The sequence below is a fragment of the Aulostomus chinensis genome, chromosome 8, assembly GCF_037954235.1.
Source record: "Aulostomus chinensis isolate RoL2024-O1b breed Wild chromosome 8, RoL_Achi_v1.0, whole genome shotgun sequence".
Classification (NCBI taxonomy): domain Eukaryota; kingdom Metazoa; phylum Chordata; class Actinopteri; order Syngnathiformes; family Aulostomidae; genus Aulostomus; species Aulostomus chinensis.
In genome coordinates, this window is record NC_141327.1 from 28624012 (window position 1) to 28645494 (window position 21483).

Here is a 21483-nt window from a genome sequence, read left to right on the forward strand (position 1 = left end):
GTTCTCTCAGGAGGGTGGGGTGAAGCACCAGCAACGCAGCTCCCACAAGACCTCCAGAGTGGAGTCTGTCTCTCAAACTTTTTCAGACTAAAATGAGCGAGTCAGAGCGCAATCAGCCGGGTTCGGCGGATATTGGACGTCCGCCTCGATGTTCTCCAGCCCTGAGTTTACACACTTCCCTCAGAAGACTAGAAATCAACACGCCTGAGAAGCTCTGTGTTTGGGGGATTCATCTGCACTCGACGAACCCGGGAACACGCGACTGCCGAAGTTGGAAATGAACATTTGTCCTCCAGCTCCCTTTAAAACCGTGACACTGATTGTATTTACAGAGCAAACGCACGCGTGCCAGCCCTGAGTGATAACGGCGCTCGAGTCTGTGTGTTCTAGAGGCGTAGCGCAGAGCCGCGTCCTGATAATAGGATGTGTGTCGTAATCCTAATCCTAGTCCCAGTCTGAGGAGCGACAGAGACCAGGAATCATTTATTTCTTATCGTATTTGAGTCCAGGTGGGACAAGCCTGGAGGGACACACGTGGCAGGACTCTCTTCCTCTTCCTCCTGATTGTTTTTCTGCTGTTTTAACCCCTCCCCCGTGTGTCCAGCTCTCCTCTTGGCTGTGGTGAAGGGTCGTGTTGCGCCTGCTGGGGCGGCGCCGCCGTGCTCCAGGTGTCACCTGTTCTCCACGACGCAGCTTCTGTTCCTGCTGCACCATTTGGTGGAAAAGTCATAATCCTGTGAATAATACTGTGATACAATAAACACGCAGTACTGAGAATAATTCACCCAAATTACTGAATATTTCGAAATGTGTGTTTTCCAACTCACAAACTTAAAGGAAGGCGCCGTGAACGTCCATCATGCTTAGAGCCAGACCAGCAGGTAGAGACTCCTCTCTCCTGTCTGGTGCAGAACAGGGCTCCTGGCCTCCGCCTGGCCTCCGCCTGGCCTCCGCCTGGCCTCCGCCTGGCCTCCGCCTGGCCTCCGCCTGGCCTCCGCCTGGCCTCCGCCTGGCCTCCGCCTGGCCTCCGCCTGGCCTCCGCCTGGCCTCTGACAGTGAGTTAGCTTAGCTGCAATGAATGCTAGCGGAGGGGCAACTGTTTTTTTGCCTGCTTTAATAGAACTAGAGTTGCATTCACCCTCCGCTGCCAGGGTCCTTGCGTCCATCCTCTGCACCCCTCACTCCTCTGATTATACTTTCAGGAGGAATCTAGTAAAATTCGCCGTTTCCTCTCAGCAGCTTCCATGTCACGTGACCTAGTGATTCCAAATCGGCGCAAGATATCGGAGGGAAGTTTCGGACACACCTCTTTCTATTGCATTTTATTGTCTCCAGAGCTGAAAAAACAAAAATAAAGACAAAGCACACATCACTTGGATCTTCAGTGTCTCCCAGTAGCGGACTGGTGGGGTTGATATAAGATACCTGATCATGTGATGCGTCATGTGCTGCACGTGTCACCGAGAATAGACGCGTGAATACTCTAGTTGCTGAATATCACAACACGAGAATGTGTCAAATATCTGGGCGACCACCGACGTACAGCACAGCAACTATGACTCGACTCCCAGTCTCACCGGATTCCCTCCATCGAGCCTCGCAGCTGAGGATCGTCTCAGCCGCCGGCCTGCTGGTTAAACTGGTTCCACCAGGCCGGTTCAAGGAATCAGGTCGAACACACAGCTGACTCTCGTTTAGAAGGCGGTGCTGGAGGACGGCGCAGACATTCCAGTCATGTGGGATCAGTCCCACAGCGGGCAAGACCCAAAGACACCCCTGGGACCGTCCAGCACCACCTGGTACCAGGATGTCAGGAGAACCAAGTGTACCAAGAATAACGGAACTGGACTTAGATGACAGGCAACTGCCGGCAGTTGTTCTGCCGATGTGGTTCTGGACTCTGTGACCCAAATTTGAATTTGAAAGCCCGTCTGATCACCTCTGCGGTGACGAAGCCAGCGGACGACGTCAACTTGTCCGCTGCACTTTCACGGGACACAAGCGACGAAAAGTTTGGCATCAACGGTGACCTAAATAATCCAGGAAAACACACACAGGCAGGGGCGATGACATCATCAGCGCGATCCAGACTCCTGGAATAAACAAGAACTACAGGCCTACGGATGGAAAAAAGAGTACATAAAACCCCAGAAATCTAAAAGCAGGTGTTTTTTTTTTATTATAAGAAAGCTTCTTGATAAAAAGAAGTCAGCGGAGGAGATTTGAAAGCTGAAGCTGCTGCTTTCGTTCCGACCGGCCGAGTCATGAAAACCTCATTAACTGAATCACATGATGCAGCCAAACACACGCACGTGCGCATCAGGGCGCTGCCTGTCAGTAAATGAATGAATGAACAAATGAAGCCGCCGTGATTCTGATTAGCGCAGAGCAACGTGACCGAACCCGTGATTCACTCACAGGGCACAGAAGGAAAACTGCCACCTTTGCTTCAAGTGACGGATTTACACCCGAAACACCCTCAGGGTTTCAGTTGCAGAAACTCGACTCCTCAAGCATGAAAACGTCAGCTGGAGGCCTGGAGTCAGGACGTGTGGTGAAACTCATCTCTCTGAAGCATTTTCTCCCAACACCTGAGACACACACACACACACACACACACACACACACACACACACACACACACACACACTGGCCAAGCAGGCGTCTGTGGAAAGAATCTGAGATTTCAGACTCAAAGAAGTAAAAAAAAAAAGACATTATAGTTGTTAAATAAAAAAATTCTGAAGTTGCATACCGTGACAGTAAAGTCAGCTGATAAAAGTCCTTAAAACAAAGGTTTTCATATTTAATACATAAAATATTCATCCAACAGCCCGTCTGACGGGATTTAGCCCTCAACGCCACAGAACAACCAGTTTAAAAGGAATATTCTGAAAGCAGCGATCACCAAAACGACGACGATTTAAAAGATTTCTTTGATTCTTTTTTTTTTTATCGAAAATTAAAACTAACGCCACCGTTGATGCTTCCTGTTGCCGCTGCAGCCTCGTTTCTAATGTTCCTCACCAGGTGTTACTAAACGTGTCAAGCTGAGCTCCTCTGATTCTTCCTGCAGTCCTGGTTGTCCAAAGTGGTGCCCGGGGGCCAAATTTGGACCGCCAGGTGGGTATCAAAAAAAAAAAAAAAAAAAAAGGATTAAAAATGAGTTTCATAGGACGTGAGTTTGGCAAACCCAGTGAAAAAACAGGCAAAAGTCACTTTAACAACACAATATTTCTTTACTTTTGGCCAACAAGTGGAGCAAAAGAAGGTTATGAGGGGTGAGGAGGCGGAGCCCGGTGAAGAACTCGCCAACACCCGGTATCAGCCTCCGCCGCCTCTCGCTTTCTTTTTATCTCGGTCTTCTCAGGAGGGCAAGGCCTCACTACTGAGGAATCTGTAGGCAGTCGGGTGTGTGTGTGTGTGTATGTGTGTGTGTGTGTGTGTGTGTGTGTGTAGGAGTTTTTACAACCAAGACTAAATTTACGCAGCTGCTTGTCAGAGGTCAGCCTTCTGAGTTGACCCCAACTCCGCCGCAGACTCAATCATCTCAAACATTCACTTGAAGTTGAACTCGGACGAGGGGCTCGGTTGGTTCTGGGTCTGAGGACCAGGCCTCTGCAGGTGCCCGCCTACCTGCCTGCTCACAAGGTCTGACAAGTTCCAGCTTGTGATGGGGATTTAGTCGATCAGAGACTGAAAATATCTGATGCTCTGTCTCGTATCACCCTCCCGGTTGTTAAATGCTGTGTCAGCACTTCTCACTCCCCTACAGAGATCTGAACCCCGCAGGTACTGAATCACCATCAGCTTTACTGGCCACAAGCAAGGACTTAGACTCGGGTTCACTCAGCTCTCTTGAAAACAAAGTCACGGAGCGAGCAGAGGTTCCTCTGACACTCTGTGACCGGTGAGAGTTCGTCAGAGCGACAGCCTGGGGGAAGAAACTGTCCCTGTGTCGGCCAACAGTGCTCTGTAGCGCCTGCCAGAGGGGAGGAGCTTGACCAGTCACCAACAGTCTGTGAAGGGAAAGTTCTAGCGGGGAGAACCCAGCAGACCCCAGGGCAGCACCACTGGGGCACAGCAGGGTTCCTACCTGGGGATGTCTTTGTTTACTAAAGGAGGAACTGGGTTCTTCCATACTTCTGCTGTGCACACTTTGACTCAAGTTCTGGGGTTGTGTACTTTTTCAGCCACACTCAGCCTCCCCCCCCATCATGATAAGGATTTCCCGTAGCTCATGGGCCCAGCTGTGCCCCCCCCCCCTCTCCTGATTGAAAGTTCCTGTTGCTCCAGGCAGACTCACTGACCCTCGCATATCAACGGCCTTCAAGCAAATCTAATAATCCAACCATCGTCGTGGTCGACAGACGTTCCAACAGCCAACCAGTAAAGCCTGGTGTTGGGAACTGGGAGGGAAATTCTCCTTGTGGACCGTTGAGAGTTGCTAATTCTCCGAAGAATCACAGACTCGGTGTGACGAGTCAGGTCTCTTTGCTGCATGCAGCACGGAGAGCCGGCTGCTGAGGGCTCTCTGCTGATCTGTACCATGACCCAACCGTTCACACCATTCAGCAACCAAGGCAGATGATATCCACATCAAAGCAATGACTATAGGGAATAACACCTGTTAAATATGGGCTTCTCAGCTCCCCCTTCATCCGGGTCTATTGCCCTTTTGTGCCTTGAGGTCAGGGTGGCCACAGGAACTCAAATACTTCCTGAGACTACCTCTGACCTGTCTATGAAGTCAATTCCTACAGAACTCAGCCACCTCTCTCACAATTGAACCAGAAGTACCAGCTTGAAGTACCTAGAAAGTACATGAAAAGCTGAAGGAACAAAGTACAGGTTGAAACGTTTGATATAAAAATCTTCCTTTACTTCCAGTTGTCGTTTCCTCTGAACTCCTGAATATCAAAGGAAACCAGGAAACTGACACCAGGTCAGATTATGTAACCTGCGTTCTGTTACGACTGTGCCGGCCTCACCGTGACCCACAGCAGTGGACTGTTCCATGGTAGCCCAGTCAGATTCACCTCCATGTTCCCGATAACAACAGACAGTACACCACACGTGATTGGACACCGATAGATATTTATTAGAAAAAGAGAAGCAAAGCATTTGTACAGGCTGAAGAGCTGCGCTAAGACACGTGAGCTGTTGAAGTCTGGTATTAAATAAAGCTAGAACCAGCAGGAGAGCGAGGAAACTAAATATATACACACACGCAAAAATGAAACGAATGCCAACACTGTAGCATCCAGTAAGTCATAAATAGATTGAGGCCCCTTTCTGGACGTGAAGCCGCTTGAAGAAGGTTGGAATGGGGGTCAGACAGGGGGCGGGGCACAAGGTGGGAGTAGCACCTCACTGACACCAACACAGCTGGCGGGGTTGTGGCGGTCGGATGCTGGAGTGTGGTCATACTCGGGGGGGGGGGGGGGGGGGGGATCTCTCATCACGCGTTGTTATGGCCACGTCGTGCCGGTCTACAAGAAAATATATCGAGTGCCTGTTTCTACTGATACAACTAATGACACAAGGGGAACATGAGGGGAACCAACAGGGGGCTGAGAGACCAGCATGTACAGATGCTCCGCCTCACTACCTCCCAGCCCCCCGCGCTACACTAACAATCTCAACTTTACAGGCCTTCTATGCTCCCGTCCATCCACTCCTGTCCTCCTCAGTGGTGGATTTCCTTCTGTCTCACTAAACACTTGTGATATCTTAATCTCTTGTTGGGGCAGACTACCCCTGAGCTGGAACAGCAGACTGGGGAGTCGAAGCCACTGACGTGGTCTTGCCTCGACGGTGCTTACGAACTTCCTCCATCAGGTCCTTGAGGTACTGGATCTCTTTGCTGATTGACTCCACCTTCTCTGCCAACTCGTGGTTCCTCTTCTCGAGCTCCTCGCGCTCAACGTTGAGCTGCTCCTGCTCCACCCTCTTCTTCTGACGGTAGCGAGTGGCCGCTGTCTTGTTCTGCTCCATCTTCTTCAGTTTCTTCTCGACGACCTTGGGAGCACCAGACACAGATTTGACCTTGGAGGCCTTAGCCGAGGAGGAGGTGGCGGAATCCGGCTTAGAGTAGGGTTTGGTCCTGGAGGAACCAGCTGAGGGAGAGCGAGGGGGAGGAGAAGAGGGGAGGTGAGATGGGGAGCTTGCAACAGACTCTATGCCTGAATCGCTGTCACTGTCGCTTGACAGAGGGGAAGGGTCAGGAGGAGACATAAGGGGGGGCTCCTCCTTGTTGGTGAGCAACACTAAAAAGTGGGAGGTGGGAAGTGAGACCAGGATGGAACTGCTGGTCTGAATGGTGGGGTCTTGGATGATGGTGGCAGTGAGGGATGTGGCCGTTTTCTCCACTTCACTCTGCAGCTCCATCGGCGAGGCCTGCGAGGGAGGAGACTGAGGGGCAGCTGGGGACGAAGGCTCAGACGTCATATCAACTTCCTGGTCAGGAGCCATTTCGATCTGCTTGGCCTCCGCCAACCCACCGAGCACCACTGGGATGGAAGCGATGCTGGGCTCCAGCTCTTCATGTGGGGCGGGAATGGCTGCGTCTAAGGACTCCAGATCCAGATCCATGTGGGGGTGGAGGGAGGCCAGGAGGTCTTCGGGGGAGCTGGGAGACTCGTCAGATGAGCAGGAGCCAATGAGAGAATCCAGATCAAAATCACTCAGGTCGATTTTCTCGCACATCCATTCCATGCCGGCGAAAGCATCGTCTGATGAAAGAAGATTTATTGGTGAGTTTTTAAAATTTGAACCAAAGTGGTTAAAATATCAACTTCAACAGCTTCAAATTTTTCAACACAAAGACTGAACTTTCCATTCAGACTTCAGGCTCAAGACAAGTTTTCACACTCATCTTCAGTCTTGCGAGCCTGATCCTGGATCAGTCACTCGTGCAAGTGGTGATTTGCTGTGGTTTTATCAGAGCTGCTGAGAGCCTCACTGACGCACGTCAGGCTGGCTGACACTGGCGTGTTGGTGCTGTCGTCCATGTTCACAGCTGAGACGTCTCCATGCTACAGCAACCCTGTTCACTACTAAACATCGGGTTTACAGCGGCAGGTCTTTGTTTCACTTCTTCCTGGCTGACACGGTCAGGTGGTTATCTGTTAGTGGAGCACTTCCGTCTCCAGCTGTTGCCCTGCATGCTGCATAAATAAGCTCCGACGAGCGACGTCACACCAAACATCCAGCACACCCTCAAGGATCACTGCGCATGAGAACTGCAAATTTTAGGTTCTGCCCTCGGGAACCAAAATCAGACCTAACTGGTTTGAGGCAGCTTCCACTGGCCCCTCAAGTCAAACCTGTAGGAGCGAATCGTGGTCTGTTAGCCAGAATACACCTTCCTGTCACTGTGGCGTGCGTTTATCTGACCGAGGCTCGACGCCAGTAGGACCTCGTGAGCTCAACTCATAACCAGCGCACTCGCTTCCAGGAAACTGACATTCAACACGTCATCATCACCACCAAACACCCCCCCCCCCCCAAAGGCCACCCCTGAGCCAGGAGCCCGATGAGTGCTTTAACATGTACTTGTACTGCTAGTCAACTGGGAAGCTTCTCTCCTGTACCGAGTGAAGATAATTTATTCTCCTTTAGATTATTGAGGAGTGGAGATTCCTCTCACCTTTGTCATCGTCTGCTCGAATGGGGCTGTTGAGCAGGTTGTTGGCACTCAGCCACGGGAAGGACAGTGAGTCAGCTTCAGACTTGGTTCCCAGGATCGAGGAGGGGTGGTGGGTGGGAGAAGGAGAAGGAGGTGGGGAGGAAGCAGAGAGCGGGGAGGACAAGAAGGTGTGGTAGGGAGACAAGGAGGACGAGTCGGAGGAGAAAGAGGGGGGGGGCGAAGCTGGCGCAGTCCCCTCTAGAGAGGACGAGGGAGAAAGAGCTTCTTCATCTTGGTCCAGAAGGGGCCCCATTGGGTCAGCCATCAGATATGAGGGCCCTGTGAACAAGTACCTCTTTAATACTTCACTTCCCAAATCGGCTGCTACGAAAGGGTACAAAGTACTGATCGTGTCCTTCACGTTTATTTATACAGTAATGTTTTATTACATGAAATCAATGCATTTCCATTACTTTTACAAAGTTTATTGGCTTCATCTCTCAAAATCTTCCATGCCTGATTATCAAATAGATATTTTTTAATTCCATTACTTTTCTGGAAATGTCATGGCTGCACAAATCCGGTTCATCCCAGTACCAACCTAAGTACAGGGCCTCCACGCCCTCCAAGTCGAGCTGGGAGTGTGACATGGCTGCTGCTGGTCAGTGGTGGTCGTGAAAGGGTGAATAAAATCAAGTCTGGCGACGATAAGGAGCTGAGGTGTTTGGTACTGCTGTCCACGGCAGCAAAGCTGAGGGTGGTTGCCGAGAGAGACCTGAACAGGAGATGCAAACCGTTTGAGTCACAAGTAAAGAACAAACTGCTTTCACTTTTGATGAACAGACATCAGACACGACTCAAGGCAAACCTGAGCTGTGACAACTGTTAACTCCAGCTGAGTAAACTGAATCCTGTCCTTTACCACCTGGATACTTGGGTTTTACACAGTTAGACATTTGCCATCGGTTACTTATGCTAATTAGATGACTACGGGTCACACTTGTTGAGTTGTATTCACTTGGCAAAATCTACATCTTGAATGTATCATCTGTAAAATACACGAAAAGGAGCAGACTCAAAAGGCAGAACTATTTTCATGTGGTGCTTAACTAATGACAGCCTTATTAATGTACTTTGCAACATCAAAACAAGGGCATTGGGACGAAATACGCCTTGGAACGTGTGAAAACATCGCGTCATGATGTGACACATCAGTGCAAATGAACCTTGTCTCCATATCTGAACAGCAGAGTCTGCAGCTGTTATGGGAAAAAAAAACGCCTCAAAACCGGGTTAAAACCACGCCGACGTCTTCCGGTATGTAGACGTCACCGGTGTGGGGGAGGGGAGGCTAAATTTGGCTAAGCTTTTCCTGTTCAGAGACAGAACCATATGGACAGAACGCTTCTGATGAAAATCACTCCGCCCTCCACCGGGGGATAACATTTCCTAATTTGGTCATGCTGTTGCAGGCAACTCCGCCCTCCTGCGTGAGTCACTGTGGGGACGACCGCCATTTTCACAACAACGGGGTTCGTGCTAAGGCTGAGTAAAGATTAGCCTGCGCGCCATTTTGGACACGCCACGTTGTCAGTGGGCTGCTTGTTGTACACAAACACTCGCAATGCTGACTCAAACGCGGTCGTCTTCTGACAAAATAACAAAAACTCAATAAACTACCAAGGACGTGTCGAAGTAAGTTTTTGACAGCCACCTCGCGCCTCCTCCTCTCGCGACAATAAACTGTCAAAGTGTAACTCATCGCACACAACAGAACAGCGGATCGATATACAACAATATATATTAATATTATACACACATCCGAAAATACTTTAATTTGTGACAAGACAAGGGCGATCGATTGAATTCACGTCGCTTAAATACCAAACCTCCATTAAGGGGAATAAAAATCTAAAGTACTTACGCCATTTTGCCAGAAATAGCCAGTGCACTTCGCCGTTGCACTGCCGGGTTGATGCCGCTGCAAGGGTCGCTGCCGCAAGCCGTTATAATGCCATGTTTGAGCGGTACAATTTCCACGAACCACCAGATACTAAAGCTTGTGCAGACGAGGAGACGAAGAACAGCCTGACAGCGTTGCCCTGAAATATGAAGAGCGCGGAGCGCCGCTGAATGTGTTCCTCCGCGATATCGCCCGACAGGGGAGGCGTGTTTTGTTATACAGGGAACCCGGAGGAGAGGAGCTGTCCATGTAGATTGACACACTAGCACAGCCGGGCGGGATAGGGTATCGATATCAAGCGTACACCAACAGCCGCTCCTTTCGAGTCTCGTTTGTTTGGCTGGGCTCAACCTGTCCAAACTGCCAAGAAAATAGACCCACGTAGAAACAGCGCAGGCGCGTCCATACCTTAAATATAGGTCAAGTGCAAAAGGTAAACATTGAGGGAGGACCCAGATTTAAGTGTCCTCTTTTAAACTCCCCCGTTACCAGCAAATATTACTACATTCGCCGCCACGGGATGTGGACACGTTTCAGGATTGTATCTGCCACGCCTGACATAAAATATCTTTAAATCAAATTATTTGAAGCTGTCCTTTTTTAATGCAACCTGCTTTCCGTTCTGTCTCTAATGGTTTTCCATCACCCTATGGCTGTTTAGTTTGGCCCAAATGTGGGTTCCTTCCAACACCACTGCGCTGTACGTCATTATGAAGACCACGTTCACACTGCGGACAATATCCTACCTATTAACTTAATGACAAACTAATTCGCTTGTTAGATTTTTATCAGAAATACATCATATATTCATTTGTAGGAGAGTTATACATCTCTGAATCAGCAACAAGGAGGGTGTGAATCGATGGAAGTACCACCAGGACTGGACTGCCCCCTGGTGGCTTACAAATTACGTTTTAAAAATTTTTTTTTTTAAATTTTTGTTGTTGGTGGTGGATCTAAACTGGTAAACTTCAGTTTAACTGGAACACTGTAACTAAACAACAAGGCTCGTGTGTGAGGGAATTGCACTGAGATTTCCGAAGCCTGATGCTGACCTCAGTGACGTCACTCAGAGCCACAGAGAGGAAGCGAGTTCACACGGTTCATGTACACCTCAACAGCTCCAGAAAGGTGACTGCCGTTCCTCTATTGACTGGTAAATGTCAGTACAACCGTACACAAGGACATTTCTAACCGTTGCTGCGCTGTTTTACATGCGTTTGTGTCAGTTGTGCTTCTTAGTAGTGGGGCTGGCATCTGAAAGTACTGCAGTTCTGACTTTGTGAAGCGGTGGGGGGGGGAGCTTGGAGCAGGTGCTCATTCATTACTGACCGTCGTGCTGAGGCTGCAGAGCTCGGCTGCTTTGCTGGGTGGCGGCTCCACCAGTGGATGTTCATCTTTGTGAACCAGTCCCGATCTTTACAGGGTCAGGTGACCATGCGAGGTCACACGGCAGAACCATGAACATTTGAAGGTGAAGCACATGCAACAGACATGTGTATCTATCAAATATTTATATACGCTTATACAGACACATATATGTATATTTACATACGTAAAAAGAACCACCAATTATGCTTGAATAATGTATGTTGAGCCTTGCGTGGGAAAGCGTCCAGAAAAAAGCCCAGAAGCGACCAGAGTGGAGAACCTTTGCTGCTGCCCTGCTTGCCAGGAGGCTCAATGGGCACTAAGGAATGTGCGTTGAATCAACAGTGACAAAAGTAAGGCCATAAGAAACTAAATTGTTTTCACACTTGCAATTCCTGTTAGAACTGAGGGGCTGGAATAAGACGGCTGGTACAAGAGTTGTTCTATAAAACAAGGTTTTTATGAAGCCAGACCCCAGCGCGTCCCCCTGACGGCTGCTACAGCAGCCACAGCCAGCCTGGCAACATCTTCAGCACATTTTATCTTCCTCGACCTGAAGCAAATATAAGGAAGTAAACGTATACACTTATCTTTGTCTATATAGATGACATCAATGTGTTTGGACGTAAAAAATGAAGATAAAAGCCACACTGATCGTGACTCTGGCACACATGCTGAGTCAGCAGCTGAGAATATCAGATATCGCTTGGGGTGGTGACTCAAAATCACAAATTTCCTAAAACGTATAGAAGGCAACTTAGAATTCCCAACGGTCTGACGCCCACAACAACTTTTACGTGGAACATCTGGAACGTGAAATACTTCAAACATTTAACTACCAAGACACTTCGAGAAAACCAACCCTCGGGGTCCAACAAAACCCCCTCATCCACGAAGAGTTCATTCAACAACCCTTCATTATTTCACCCCAAATCTTTCATGTTACTCACATGATTTACCCTTCAAGTTACAACTGCAGTCGAGCATGAACTTTTCAAGCTTTGCAGCTTTCAGCATTCACACTGCATTTTTTTTTACCAGAAACTTTTTTTTTAATAAAAGGCAAAAAAAAAAAAAAAAAAAAGTCAAAGCAGACAAAAGGAAAATTCTATTTTGGAAGAGGAAGGAAAAGGAAAAGTTTTGTGGATCCCAAGCCAACAACGGAGGAAAAGCTGAAGTGCATCAGTGTGACCTGTTGAGGAGGGCGTGAACAAGCAGGGAGGCGGAGCAGCAGAGCCACACCCCTCCCACAGACGCCGCTCTCGCATCCCAGCCTGCATGTTGGCTCCACGTGAAGCTACAGATGGTTTTATGAAATCATCTGCACATCCAATTCCTTTCAAATACGCATTTGTTCCTTTCTGTGCATACAAATAAGCACCTTGTGCGCGCACACACACACACACACACACACACACACACTGCAGCAGGCTGCTCGTAGCTAACAAATAACAAGAACAGAGACTCATTGTATGCTAGAACAATCATTTTTCACAGGATTTTTAAATGTTGATAGACGCTGTTTGATTCACACTCGATGAAACACGCAGGTTTAGGTGAGCCTGCTCGCGATGCTAAAATCACTACACCTTCCCTCGCGCCGCGTGGCCACCAGCAAACCGCGAACTGTTTTTTGATCCGGGGGAGGTGATGATAGGTCACTTGCTACACACATTCTCAGCTTCATGTTCAGACATGAGGTTGATGTACTCAAGATGGAGGGAAACAGTTTCAGCTTACTCGTGATATCGGGAGCCTCCTGACGCGGCGCTCGGCGGGACTTTGTAGTAGCACAATGTATGGCCATATATCCAAAATTTGTGATTCTCTGTGTCGGTTGAAGAACACGAAGGGAAAGGTGAGGTTTTGGCAAACACCAAGGAATATTACAACATCATCAGCTCCCTGTTTGGAGTTGTTATTGAGAAGACATCGATGTCCCGGGAATTACTCCCATGTTTGGGTTTGGATTAATGTCACCAAGAGGAGTGTAATGTTCCGAGAAGTTCGTTGCACCAAAACAATGTCAGTAACCAAGACACGCACGCGCACGCACACACACACACACACACACACACACACACACACAATCAGTCCTGGACAGTCCAGCTCTCTAGAGTTGGAAGAGCATCTTGGAGAATGTACTGGTCGGAATGACCCAGACACACACTCACACATTTACATGCATATCCAAACACACACACACACACACACACACACACACACACACACACACACACACACACACACACACCTGTAATTTAAATACACGCCTCTTTGACTATAAAGACAGGTTGATGAGATACGAGAGGGGGGCTTTCCTCAACATGGGCACTTCTGTTTCTCTGTGTTGTAGAACTTGTGAGACTCTCTCTCTTTCTCTGCTCTATTCTTACATTTTTGTCACTTGGTGACCGGTTGAGGTTCCGATGGAATCCTCTAGAACTTTGGCGGCAGCATTCGACTGCTGCATTGGAATTGTGATGGAACCTCATTTTAAGCAGAAAGAAGTTTAATGAAGTCACTGAAAATGTTGTGTGACAAAGAAGCGAGTGTTGCTGTGTGTGAGAGCTTTCACTTGGAGTGATTCTGACTGTGGGTCTGTTTGGAAGGAGGTTCATGGTCCTGATCCAATCACCACCACTCCTCCTTCTTTCGGGGTTCCATCCACTCACAGGCAGCAGCTCCTGGGTTTCTCCCAGTGTCAAGAGTCTTATGTTCAGATTACTTCTCCTCCTCCACAGTCCTGCCAAAATACTCCTTCTGGAACTGCTGGAACTCCTCCTCGGTGAACAGGGACTTGGGCTCCTTCGACTTCTTGGCAGTTTGGTCAGGACGGTTCCTGGACTGCCTCCCTGAGTTGTGGCTCTGGATCTGAGTGAGAAAGCAAGAAAGACAGTGATGAAGGACAAACCCGGCTCTTCTACAGATGTTCAAAGACAGCACAGTGGGAGAACGTCCCATCAATCCAATCTTCCAGGATTCCTTCACAGTATTTTAATCTGTGGGTGTACTCAGAGCTTGAACCACCATCGAAACAACATTTCTCCGGAATAATTTCCCTCCTGCTGTTCTGATCACAGCAGCCAGTTCCCAGTCAACAGATGTCAAACATCTGTTTTTGCACTTCTTTTTTTATGGGGACTTTACTGGTGCCAGCACAGCTGTTAGGTTCTTTTTTCTGAACAAAAATATGAAATAAAATGAAAGCGGTGGGTGGCTCACTTCCTCTCGGGCACACAAGTTTACGCCACAGACATTGATACGGCTGCAGCTGAGACACAGAGGACGTGCAGTTTTTCACGACCAGACTGTGATCCACTTGGTCTAAAATGATTGGCAAAGGAAGACACATTTAGGTTAGTTAGCAGAAGCTAAGCAGAAGCAGCCAGGTTTGCAGGTAAACCCCGGCGACACACCGGAGGCGGAAGCGCCGCTAAGCGTCATTTCCCTTGCGAGAAGGCACCTGGCTGTTCACACGCATCTCTCCACGCCGGTCAACAAGCGATTCTGCTCCTCTCCACCTCCACTATGAAGAGCTGATTTTTATCATGGCTAAGTTTGTAACCTCATCAATTTATAACGTAACATGTTCATGACAACTGTACATGCATGTCCACGTCTTTGGGCGGCGACGGTTAGGAGTTTTTAAATGGGTAAATGCACCTCGCCACCAAGACCACAAAGACTTTTCAGAAGAATTTACATTTGTAATGCAGAGAGATAAAGTTTCAAACCAGAGGGGAGAGCAACACCTGGAGAACTCAGAACACACCTTTGCTGTTCCAGAGGTTGGTGACATACATGAAAGGGATTTGCCCAAAAATGTCACAGCTCTTTCACCTCCATGACAGTCAAGGTGGGAGTTGCTTCATAAACCTCATAGACAAAGACAGAGACACGCGTGAAGCAGCAGATATTAGTGTACCGGCAGCTGTACCGGCAGCTGTACCGGCAGCTCAATCCGCAGATCTACCGGCAGCTCAATCCGCAGATCTACCGGCAGCTGTACTGGCAGCTCTATCTGGAGCTGTATTGGTAGCTCTATGACAGCTCTACCGGCAGCTGTAACATCTGAGTGGGTCCCAGCGTTCTTTACCTTCAGCATGTCTGAATCTTTTGCTTTGTAGCCAGTTTCCATAAAGTACTTGAGGTTAGTGCTCAAGTGGCTCTTCCTCTGCTTCTTCCTGAACTCCTCTGAAAGCAGCAAGGAAGAACAAGAGGAGGATTAGAACAATTTAACAGTTCAAACAAATACAACATCAGACGACCACTGATCCAGATATCACATTAACCACCACTGAATATACAAGAAACCCAGGAGGGCCCTGCTTTTATTGACTGCACACAGAATGGGGATGATATTGACTTTCCTCAGAGAGTTTAAGGTTTGGAGCCTCTGGCAGGTTAACAACTTACCAACAGAAGCACATGAAGGTGATGGACTTGCTCTGTTCCTTTGTGACAGCTTTTAATGCCTGTGTTCCCTCTAATATTTGCAAACTTTGTTGTACTATTACACAATGACAATAAAGGCATTCTATTCTATTATTTTTATTCTATTCTACAGAGACTAGGAATCTGTTCTACACATGATCTATTCTAGCCAGCGGTGGACTGTCAGCCTCTGCAAAATGTTGCACATCAGGATTCAATCTGGTTCATAGTTACACTCACAAATTAAAAACTGCCCTGCACGGAACAGTTTTGGACTGCAAATCAGTAAAGTCACATGCATACCTGCTGTTATAGCCTTGACACCGATACTCTGAAAATACTGATATTTCAAAATGTGTCATCAAGCAAGACATTTGCTTTGAAAATGTTGCGATTTGAATTTCAAGAACTTTACTCAAAAACGTTCAAGCTTCAAACGTTCCCAAATATTAATCATTTCCAAGGAATTCCATGACTCCAAGGGGCCGCGCATGCAGCTCGACGCAGACTGACCCACAGCAGACTTGATCCTCTTGTCTTTGACAGTAGCTTTGCTCTTGCCGGGACCCAAACGACCCTGCAGCCGTTTGACCTGCCTGGTGACTCCCTGTCGCCTGGTGCTCACCAGCTCCATCGCCGCGGCTGAACTGGGCGTCTGCTGCTTCCTCTTCTTCAGCTTACTGTCATCTGGAAGGAGGCAAAGCAGAGACAGAGGGAAGTGGGAAGAAAGATCAGGAAACACAGCATTTGAATACCACTTTGGTTGATTCCAGTTGTTTTAAAGGTGCAACTTAGTTGATGGTGTTTTTACAGGGTCAACACACAATTAAGAGTAGCTTGCAGCTAATTAATATCTGTTAACCCTGATGCTATACTATACGATAAAACTCCACGACAAAATGAAGTTTGGCTGAAATTGACTATTAGTTACTGTTTCTTATCACAAATACAACCACTCAGGTTTTTGGTGTAGGCACTCATCGAACGTTTTGATTGGTTTATCTCCTCTAGATGGGATGAATCGCCGTGGCAATAACAAATGAAAGAAATGTAAAAGAAAACCACATAAAAAAGAACCACGTTATTTATTGCCGAGCCACTGAATCACCAACATTTCAGGAGGTAGCTTACAGATGCTAATGCTAGCCAACTGTAGCTATTAGCTATTCGCTAACAGGCTGAACGTACTTTTAATGTCGTCGCTCAGTAGCTCCAGACCTCTCCTGATCAACGCCGCCGACATCCTGAGTTCTCCTACGATGTTTAGTTCAACACTTCAACAACTACAGACGGTATTAAAGTCTTCTTAACACCAGAACATGTGAGCGAACGTATCAACATCCGGTGAGTCGTTTGTGTTCGCCGATCGAAAGTAGCCGACTGGAAAACCTGACTCGAGGTCCTGCAAAGTTCCTACATGGTAAAGTGACCAAACCAAAACAAAGGTCACTGTTTCATAACTACTACTACTACCACTACTACTACTACTACTACTACTACTACTACTACGACTACATAATGCATGGATAAACGTGCCCCCCCCCCACACACACACACACACACGAACACACAAACACACACTTCCAGCATACATTGTTAAGTAAAGTCATCCTGTTAAGGCTTCATGATGGTATGAGATGTGTCTTTGGACAAATATTAATGGTTGCAGTAACCTCTAGACGATGTGGGAGAAGGATTCGTCTTGTACACTGGGTGGGAAAACACGTGAGGGGATCCATGGGCAAATTCATTCAGTATAAAACTCTTATAGTATAAAACTTTACCCCATCAAGACTTAACAGGATGACTTCTTCTATCCTCACCAACAGGAACAACCTCTTTCGTACAGTGTCTGATGAGTGAGTACTTCGAAAGTGCCCTCTAAATGAAGTTTTCTTTTCCTCAGATCTGATATAGAAAAGTAAACTGCCACTTCCATCCTAACAGGACGCGCGCTGATGTGGATATTTCTACTTTTACTCAGGTAAAGGAGCTGTGCACCTCCTCCACCACTGCTCGTGTGAAAACGCCGTGTAAACAAACACGTCACGTCCCAGGGTTGGCGAGAGCGTCTCTCTCTCTCTCTCTCTCTCTCTCTCTCTCTCTCTCTCTCTCTCTCTCTCGTTGAACTACAGCGGTTTCTGGTACCCAAACCTCAGCAGAATCACCGAATGGCGCGTCAGGCTTTGGTCACCTCGAAATGGCTTGCGGACGCGCTGAAGGCGCAGAGGAAAATGCGCATCTTGGACACGTCCTGGTACCTACCCAAACTACGGCGCAGCGCAAAGAGCGAGTTCATGCGGAGGCACATCCCGGGAGCAGCCTTCTTTGACATCGACGAGTGCTGTGATAAAACCTCTCCGCTGGACCACATGCTGCCGTCTGAGAAGAGTTTCGCAGACTACGTGGGGAGTTTGGGAATAGACCGCGACACGCACGTCGTGGTGTACGACGCCAGCGACTTCGGCGCGTTCTCGGCGCCCCGCGTGTGGTGGATGTTCCGGGTGTTCGGGCACGGCGGGGTGTCCCTGCTCAACGGGGGGCTCCGGAACTGGCAGCAGGAGGAGCGAGCGCTCAGTGACCAGCGCGTCAGACCCCCTGCGACCGAGTTCACGGCTTCCCTGAACCGCTCCTGGATCAAGACCTACGAAGACATTGTGGATAACCTGGACACCAAGAAGTTCCAGGTGGTGGACACCAGACCCACAGGCCGGTTCAGAGGACTGGACCCCGAACCCAGAGACAGTGAGTAGTCCGTTACCAAGCCTCTCAGAAAAGAATGAAAGTTGTATAAATAATTTGTTTGAAATTGTCATTGTTGTTGGAGTTGCTGTGTAAAAGTGTTTTTATCAGTCCAGCTTCAATCAAGTGAAAGGAAACAACCATCAAATGGACTTTTCAGGAGAATCTCAGGGTTAAAAAAAGCCAATCTTCTTTTCTTTTCTTTTCTTAAAAACACAGCAGGTGAAGGTAAAAAAAATAGAGGCGTTTTGGACTTCCAGACAGTGATTTGTTTCTTATCACAGGAGGCCTTTGTTCTTGTGCTCTTATTAGAACAACGATAAGGGTGAAGATCACCTGATACTGGTTTGTCAAGCCTCTCCGTTTGCAGTCAAGGGGTTTTCTTTTTCTTGTATTTAGACCCAAAAGTCATCAAATTTACGTCTGCATCCTCCCGGTTTGAGATCTTCGAACTCAGCGGAGCTGCAGACGTGCAACAGAATTTCCAGGTGAAACTTTGTGGAAAAACAAGCATTTAAAGCTGGTTTATCTGAGTTAATAAGGATCCTATCAACGTTCCCCTGGTCCTGGGCTGCACGCGGAACAGAAGCTCAGGTCTTCACTCTGATTGAGGAGGTCAGGAGGAGTGGCAGGAGGGCAGAAGGGCTGACGAGACTCTGTCGTCAGACAGTGAGCCGAATCATTGCCATTAAACATTAATCGGCTGATTATTTTGCTGATCAGTGGTTTTGTCTGCGTGACATCAGGAAACGGGACAGAGGTCCAGCGCAGAGGAGCTCAGCGCAGCCTCACAACGGTACGATACATCGCTGGCGTTTTCCGACATGAATTACACGAATATTGAAGGATTCCTTATTGGTGTTGAGTCCATTCACTGTTTGTTAAATAAACGAATCCTCTTATTACCTCAGTCAAAATCAGTTGTTAAATATCAAACAGCAAAAGCAAAAAGCCAATATCACGCATCCCTGGAGATAAAACAAAACCCTACAGGATCTCACAAACTTGTGAAGCAGAAGAAGATGGACGCCTTCCTCTCCTTCATCAGTAAAACTGAGTAAATTCATTCGTTTTTAATGGTAATTTGCATGGAATGCCAAGCTTGGAGTACATCATCCTCATGGTTCCAGTCGAAGGAAGTCATGGGAACAGCAAACAGGAGGTGGAGAAGTCGTCCATCGCTCCTCAGTGAGTTCTTGTTCATTCTCTAAAGAACACACTTGAAACCCAGAAACAGATGAACTGATTTATTGAACCTCTTTAGCAAAACACGGCGCTGTGTGTTATTCAGGGCTCAGCCTGGATCGGGCGCGCAGTGGAAAAACCATAATGGTGCACGACTTCCTTGTACGGAGGCTTTTTGCAGAGTTTGCTCTTGACAAACACAGAGCCGGAGCAGGCCTCACTGAGCAGCACAAACACACGGAGAGACGGCGCACGCTTGTGTAACCCCGTACTTCAGCTACAAAAACCCGCGGAGTCGCTCAGGAGCAGGTGGACGAGTCTGCCGCTGTTCTCCACCTTTGGTCCCGTCGTCAGGCTTTACAGCCTACATACAGGATAAGAGGCCTTGTACGTGCCTTATCGTATTCCCCAGACTTCTGACTGCCTTGTCACGCACAATAATACTCAGAAGACGAATCTTTGATGTGCCGTTACGGCGCTCATCCACAGGTGAAACTTCATGAATGAGAACAGTCTTGGCCGTGAACTTCGACCTCCAGCAAGCTGACTCTTGAGAGGTTTCCGTACAGCATCGTGGCCACGGTGTGAGAACTCAAACCCTCTGTTTTCATTTTTTAAAACCTTTTTTTACTTGAAGGTTGAAGCCGTTTTTTTACCGTCAGTTGAATGAATGCAATTTTTTTTTTTTTTTTTTAAATAAGTGGTTTTCAAGAATTTATCGGCCTGCTGGAGCTGTAAGGTACTGGAGGAGTCGTTCCACCAAAATCCTCGACATGTGCCTCATCCTCGCTCTTTCCTCTCTTCCTACCAGACACGGAGTCCGGACACATTCCCGGCTCCATCTCCATGCCCTTCCACTCCTTCCTGTCCCAGTCCAGCCACTTCCTGCCAAAGGAGCAACTCCAGGCTTTGTTTGCGCGGGCTGGCGTCGACCTCAGTCGCCCTATTTGTGTCTCCTGTGGCTCTGCTGTGACCGCCTGTCATGTGGTGCTGGCGGCTCACGAGTGTGGACACGACGGGGTGGCGGTGTACGACGGAGGCTGGTCGGAGTGGTACACGCGGGCTGTCCCCGAGAATGTCATATCTGAAGGACGAGGGAAACATTTGTGACCTGCCGTGGAGCCTGAAGTACTGCTTGAGACTGGGATCAGACTAGAGCAAGCGCCACGGCTAGCGTCTGCAGCTAGCAGCTAGCAGCTGCTGCTCTCTTAGTGAACGTTTAGCCTGGACATAGCTAACCTGTCAGCAACTCCACACTGACCAGTTTTATGTCTTTTTTTGTAGCGCTGGTCTGTAAATGTGAAAACCAGAACTTTTCTGAGGGGAAATCCTTGTTGTCCCATGACACAGTCTTAATGCTAAGCTAACCGGCTAATTTAGCATACCGTCGTATTAGCTGCGTCAGTGAGGAATTTTTTTTTTTCTTTCGAGACTTTGATGAATATTACTGCTCAGAAATATGAGTGAACACAGAACTGGAACTGGATCAGGGTTGTTTACAGCTGTCATGCTTGAAATAAAACAGAGCTGCACTTTGAATCTCAGTGAGTCCAGAATCTACAAAGTCTCACCTCCACGTTCTGGTCTTGATCTCAGCAGAGGGAACTGCAACCCGAGCCAGGAGCAGAGTCTAGTTTAGCTGACAGGCGTTTGTGCCTCGGTGCCTGCAGGCTGGTACAGTCAGTGTTCTTTGGTCCTGCGGGTTCTGGATTATGAATCCTGACCAGACGATCACACCCTCGCTGCCTTCTGGTTGCCTTCTTTAGCTTTCAAAGTAATATGTCGACGAACCCGTTTCATTTGCTTCTAATTTGTTTTTACAGGTTGTAAACTGAGTCTTGACTTTGGTCGTATTGCAGATGTAATTCAAACATTTCTAATAAAGTTTTCATCCATGAATTGTCATACAGCAGTTGAGATTTACTCTTTTTGAAAGCTCATGTTTGAATGTATTTAATGCTTTAATGTGATGCCAGAATTTTATCCTGATTTTAACAATCTTGAACTCCGCGCACACAACTGGGAGGAAAAACATCCATCACTCATGAACGAATCAGTCACTGAAGGTGTGTCTTCTATATTTGCATCAGGTGACGCCTGCAAATGTCCTCTTGACTGAGCACTGACAGAGCTCGTTCTATATATAATTACACAC

The 21483-nt window shown here is 48.0% G+C and overlaps 3 protein-coding genes across 3 annotated transcripts; 1 reads left to right on the top strand and 2 right to left on the bottom strand.

The window, feature by feature from the left end:
* Positions 1 to 5077: 5077 nt before the first annotated feature.
* On the bottom strand, positions 5078 to 9740 carry atf4a (activating transcription factor 4a). The gene is made up of 4 exons (XM_086212277.1): positions 9555 to 9740; positions 8232 to 8405; positions 7652 to 7969; positions 5078 to 6734 (listed from the first exon to the last, which is right to left on the bottom strand). Exons 2-4 carry the CDS (start codon positions 8278 to 8280, stop codon positions 5755 to 5757), a joined length of 1347 nt encoding a protein of 448 aa, XP_086068403.1. The 5' UTR covers positions 8281 to 8405; positions 9555 to 9740; the 3' UTR covers positions 5078 to 5754.
* Positions 9741 to 11046: 1306 nt separating this feature from the next.
* rps19bp1 (ribosomal protein S19 binding protein 1) lies at positions 11047 to 16787 on the bottom strand. Its single transcript, XM_086212288.1, has 4 exons — positions 16590 to 16787; positions 15915 to 16088; positions 15064 to 15161; positions 11047 to 13838 (listed from the first exon to the last, which is right to left on the bottom strand). Exons 1-4 carry the CDS (start codon positions 16642 to 16644, stop codon positions 13689 to 13691), a joined length of 477 nt encoding a protein of 158 aa, XP_086068414.1. The 5' UTR covers positions 16645 to 16787; the 3' UTR covers positions 11047 to 13688.
* A 355-nt stretch (positions 16788 to 17142) lies between these two features.
* LOC147257988 (3-mercaptopyruvate sulfurtransferase-like) lies at positions 17143 to 21217 on the top strand. Its single transcript, XM_086212287.1, has 3 exons — positions 17143 to 17260; positions 17386 to 18146; positions 20140 to 21217. Exons 2-3 carry the CDS (start codon positions 17573 to 17575, stop codon positions 20436 to 20438), a joined length of 873 nt encoding a protein of 290 aa, XP_086068413.1. The 5' UTR covers positions 17143 to 17260; positions 17386 to 17572; the 3' UTR covers positions 20439 to 21217.
* The last annotated feature ends 266 nt before the right edge of the window (positions 21218 to 21483 follow it).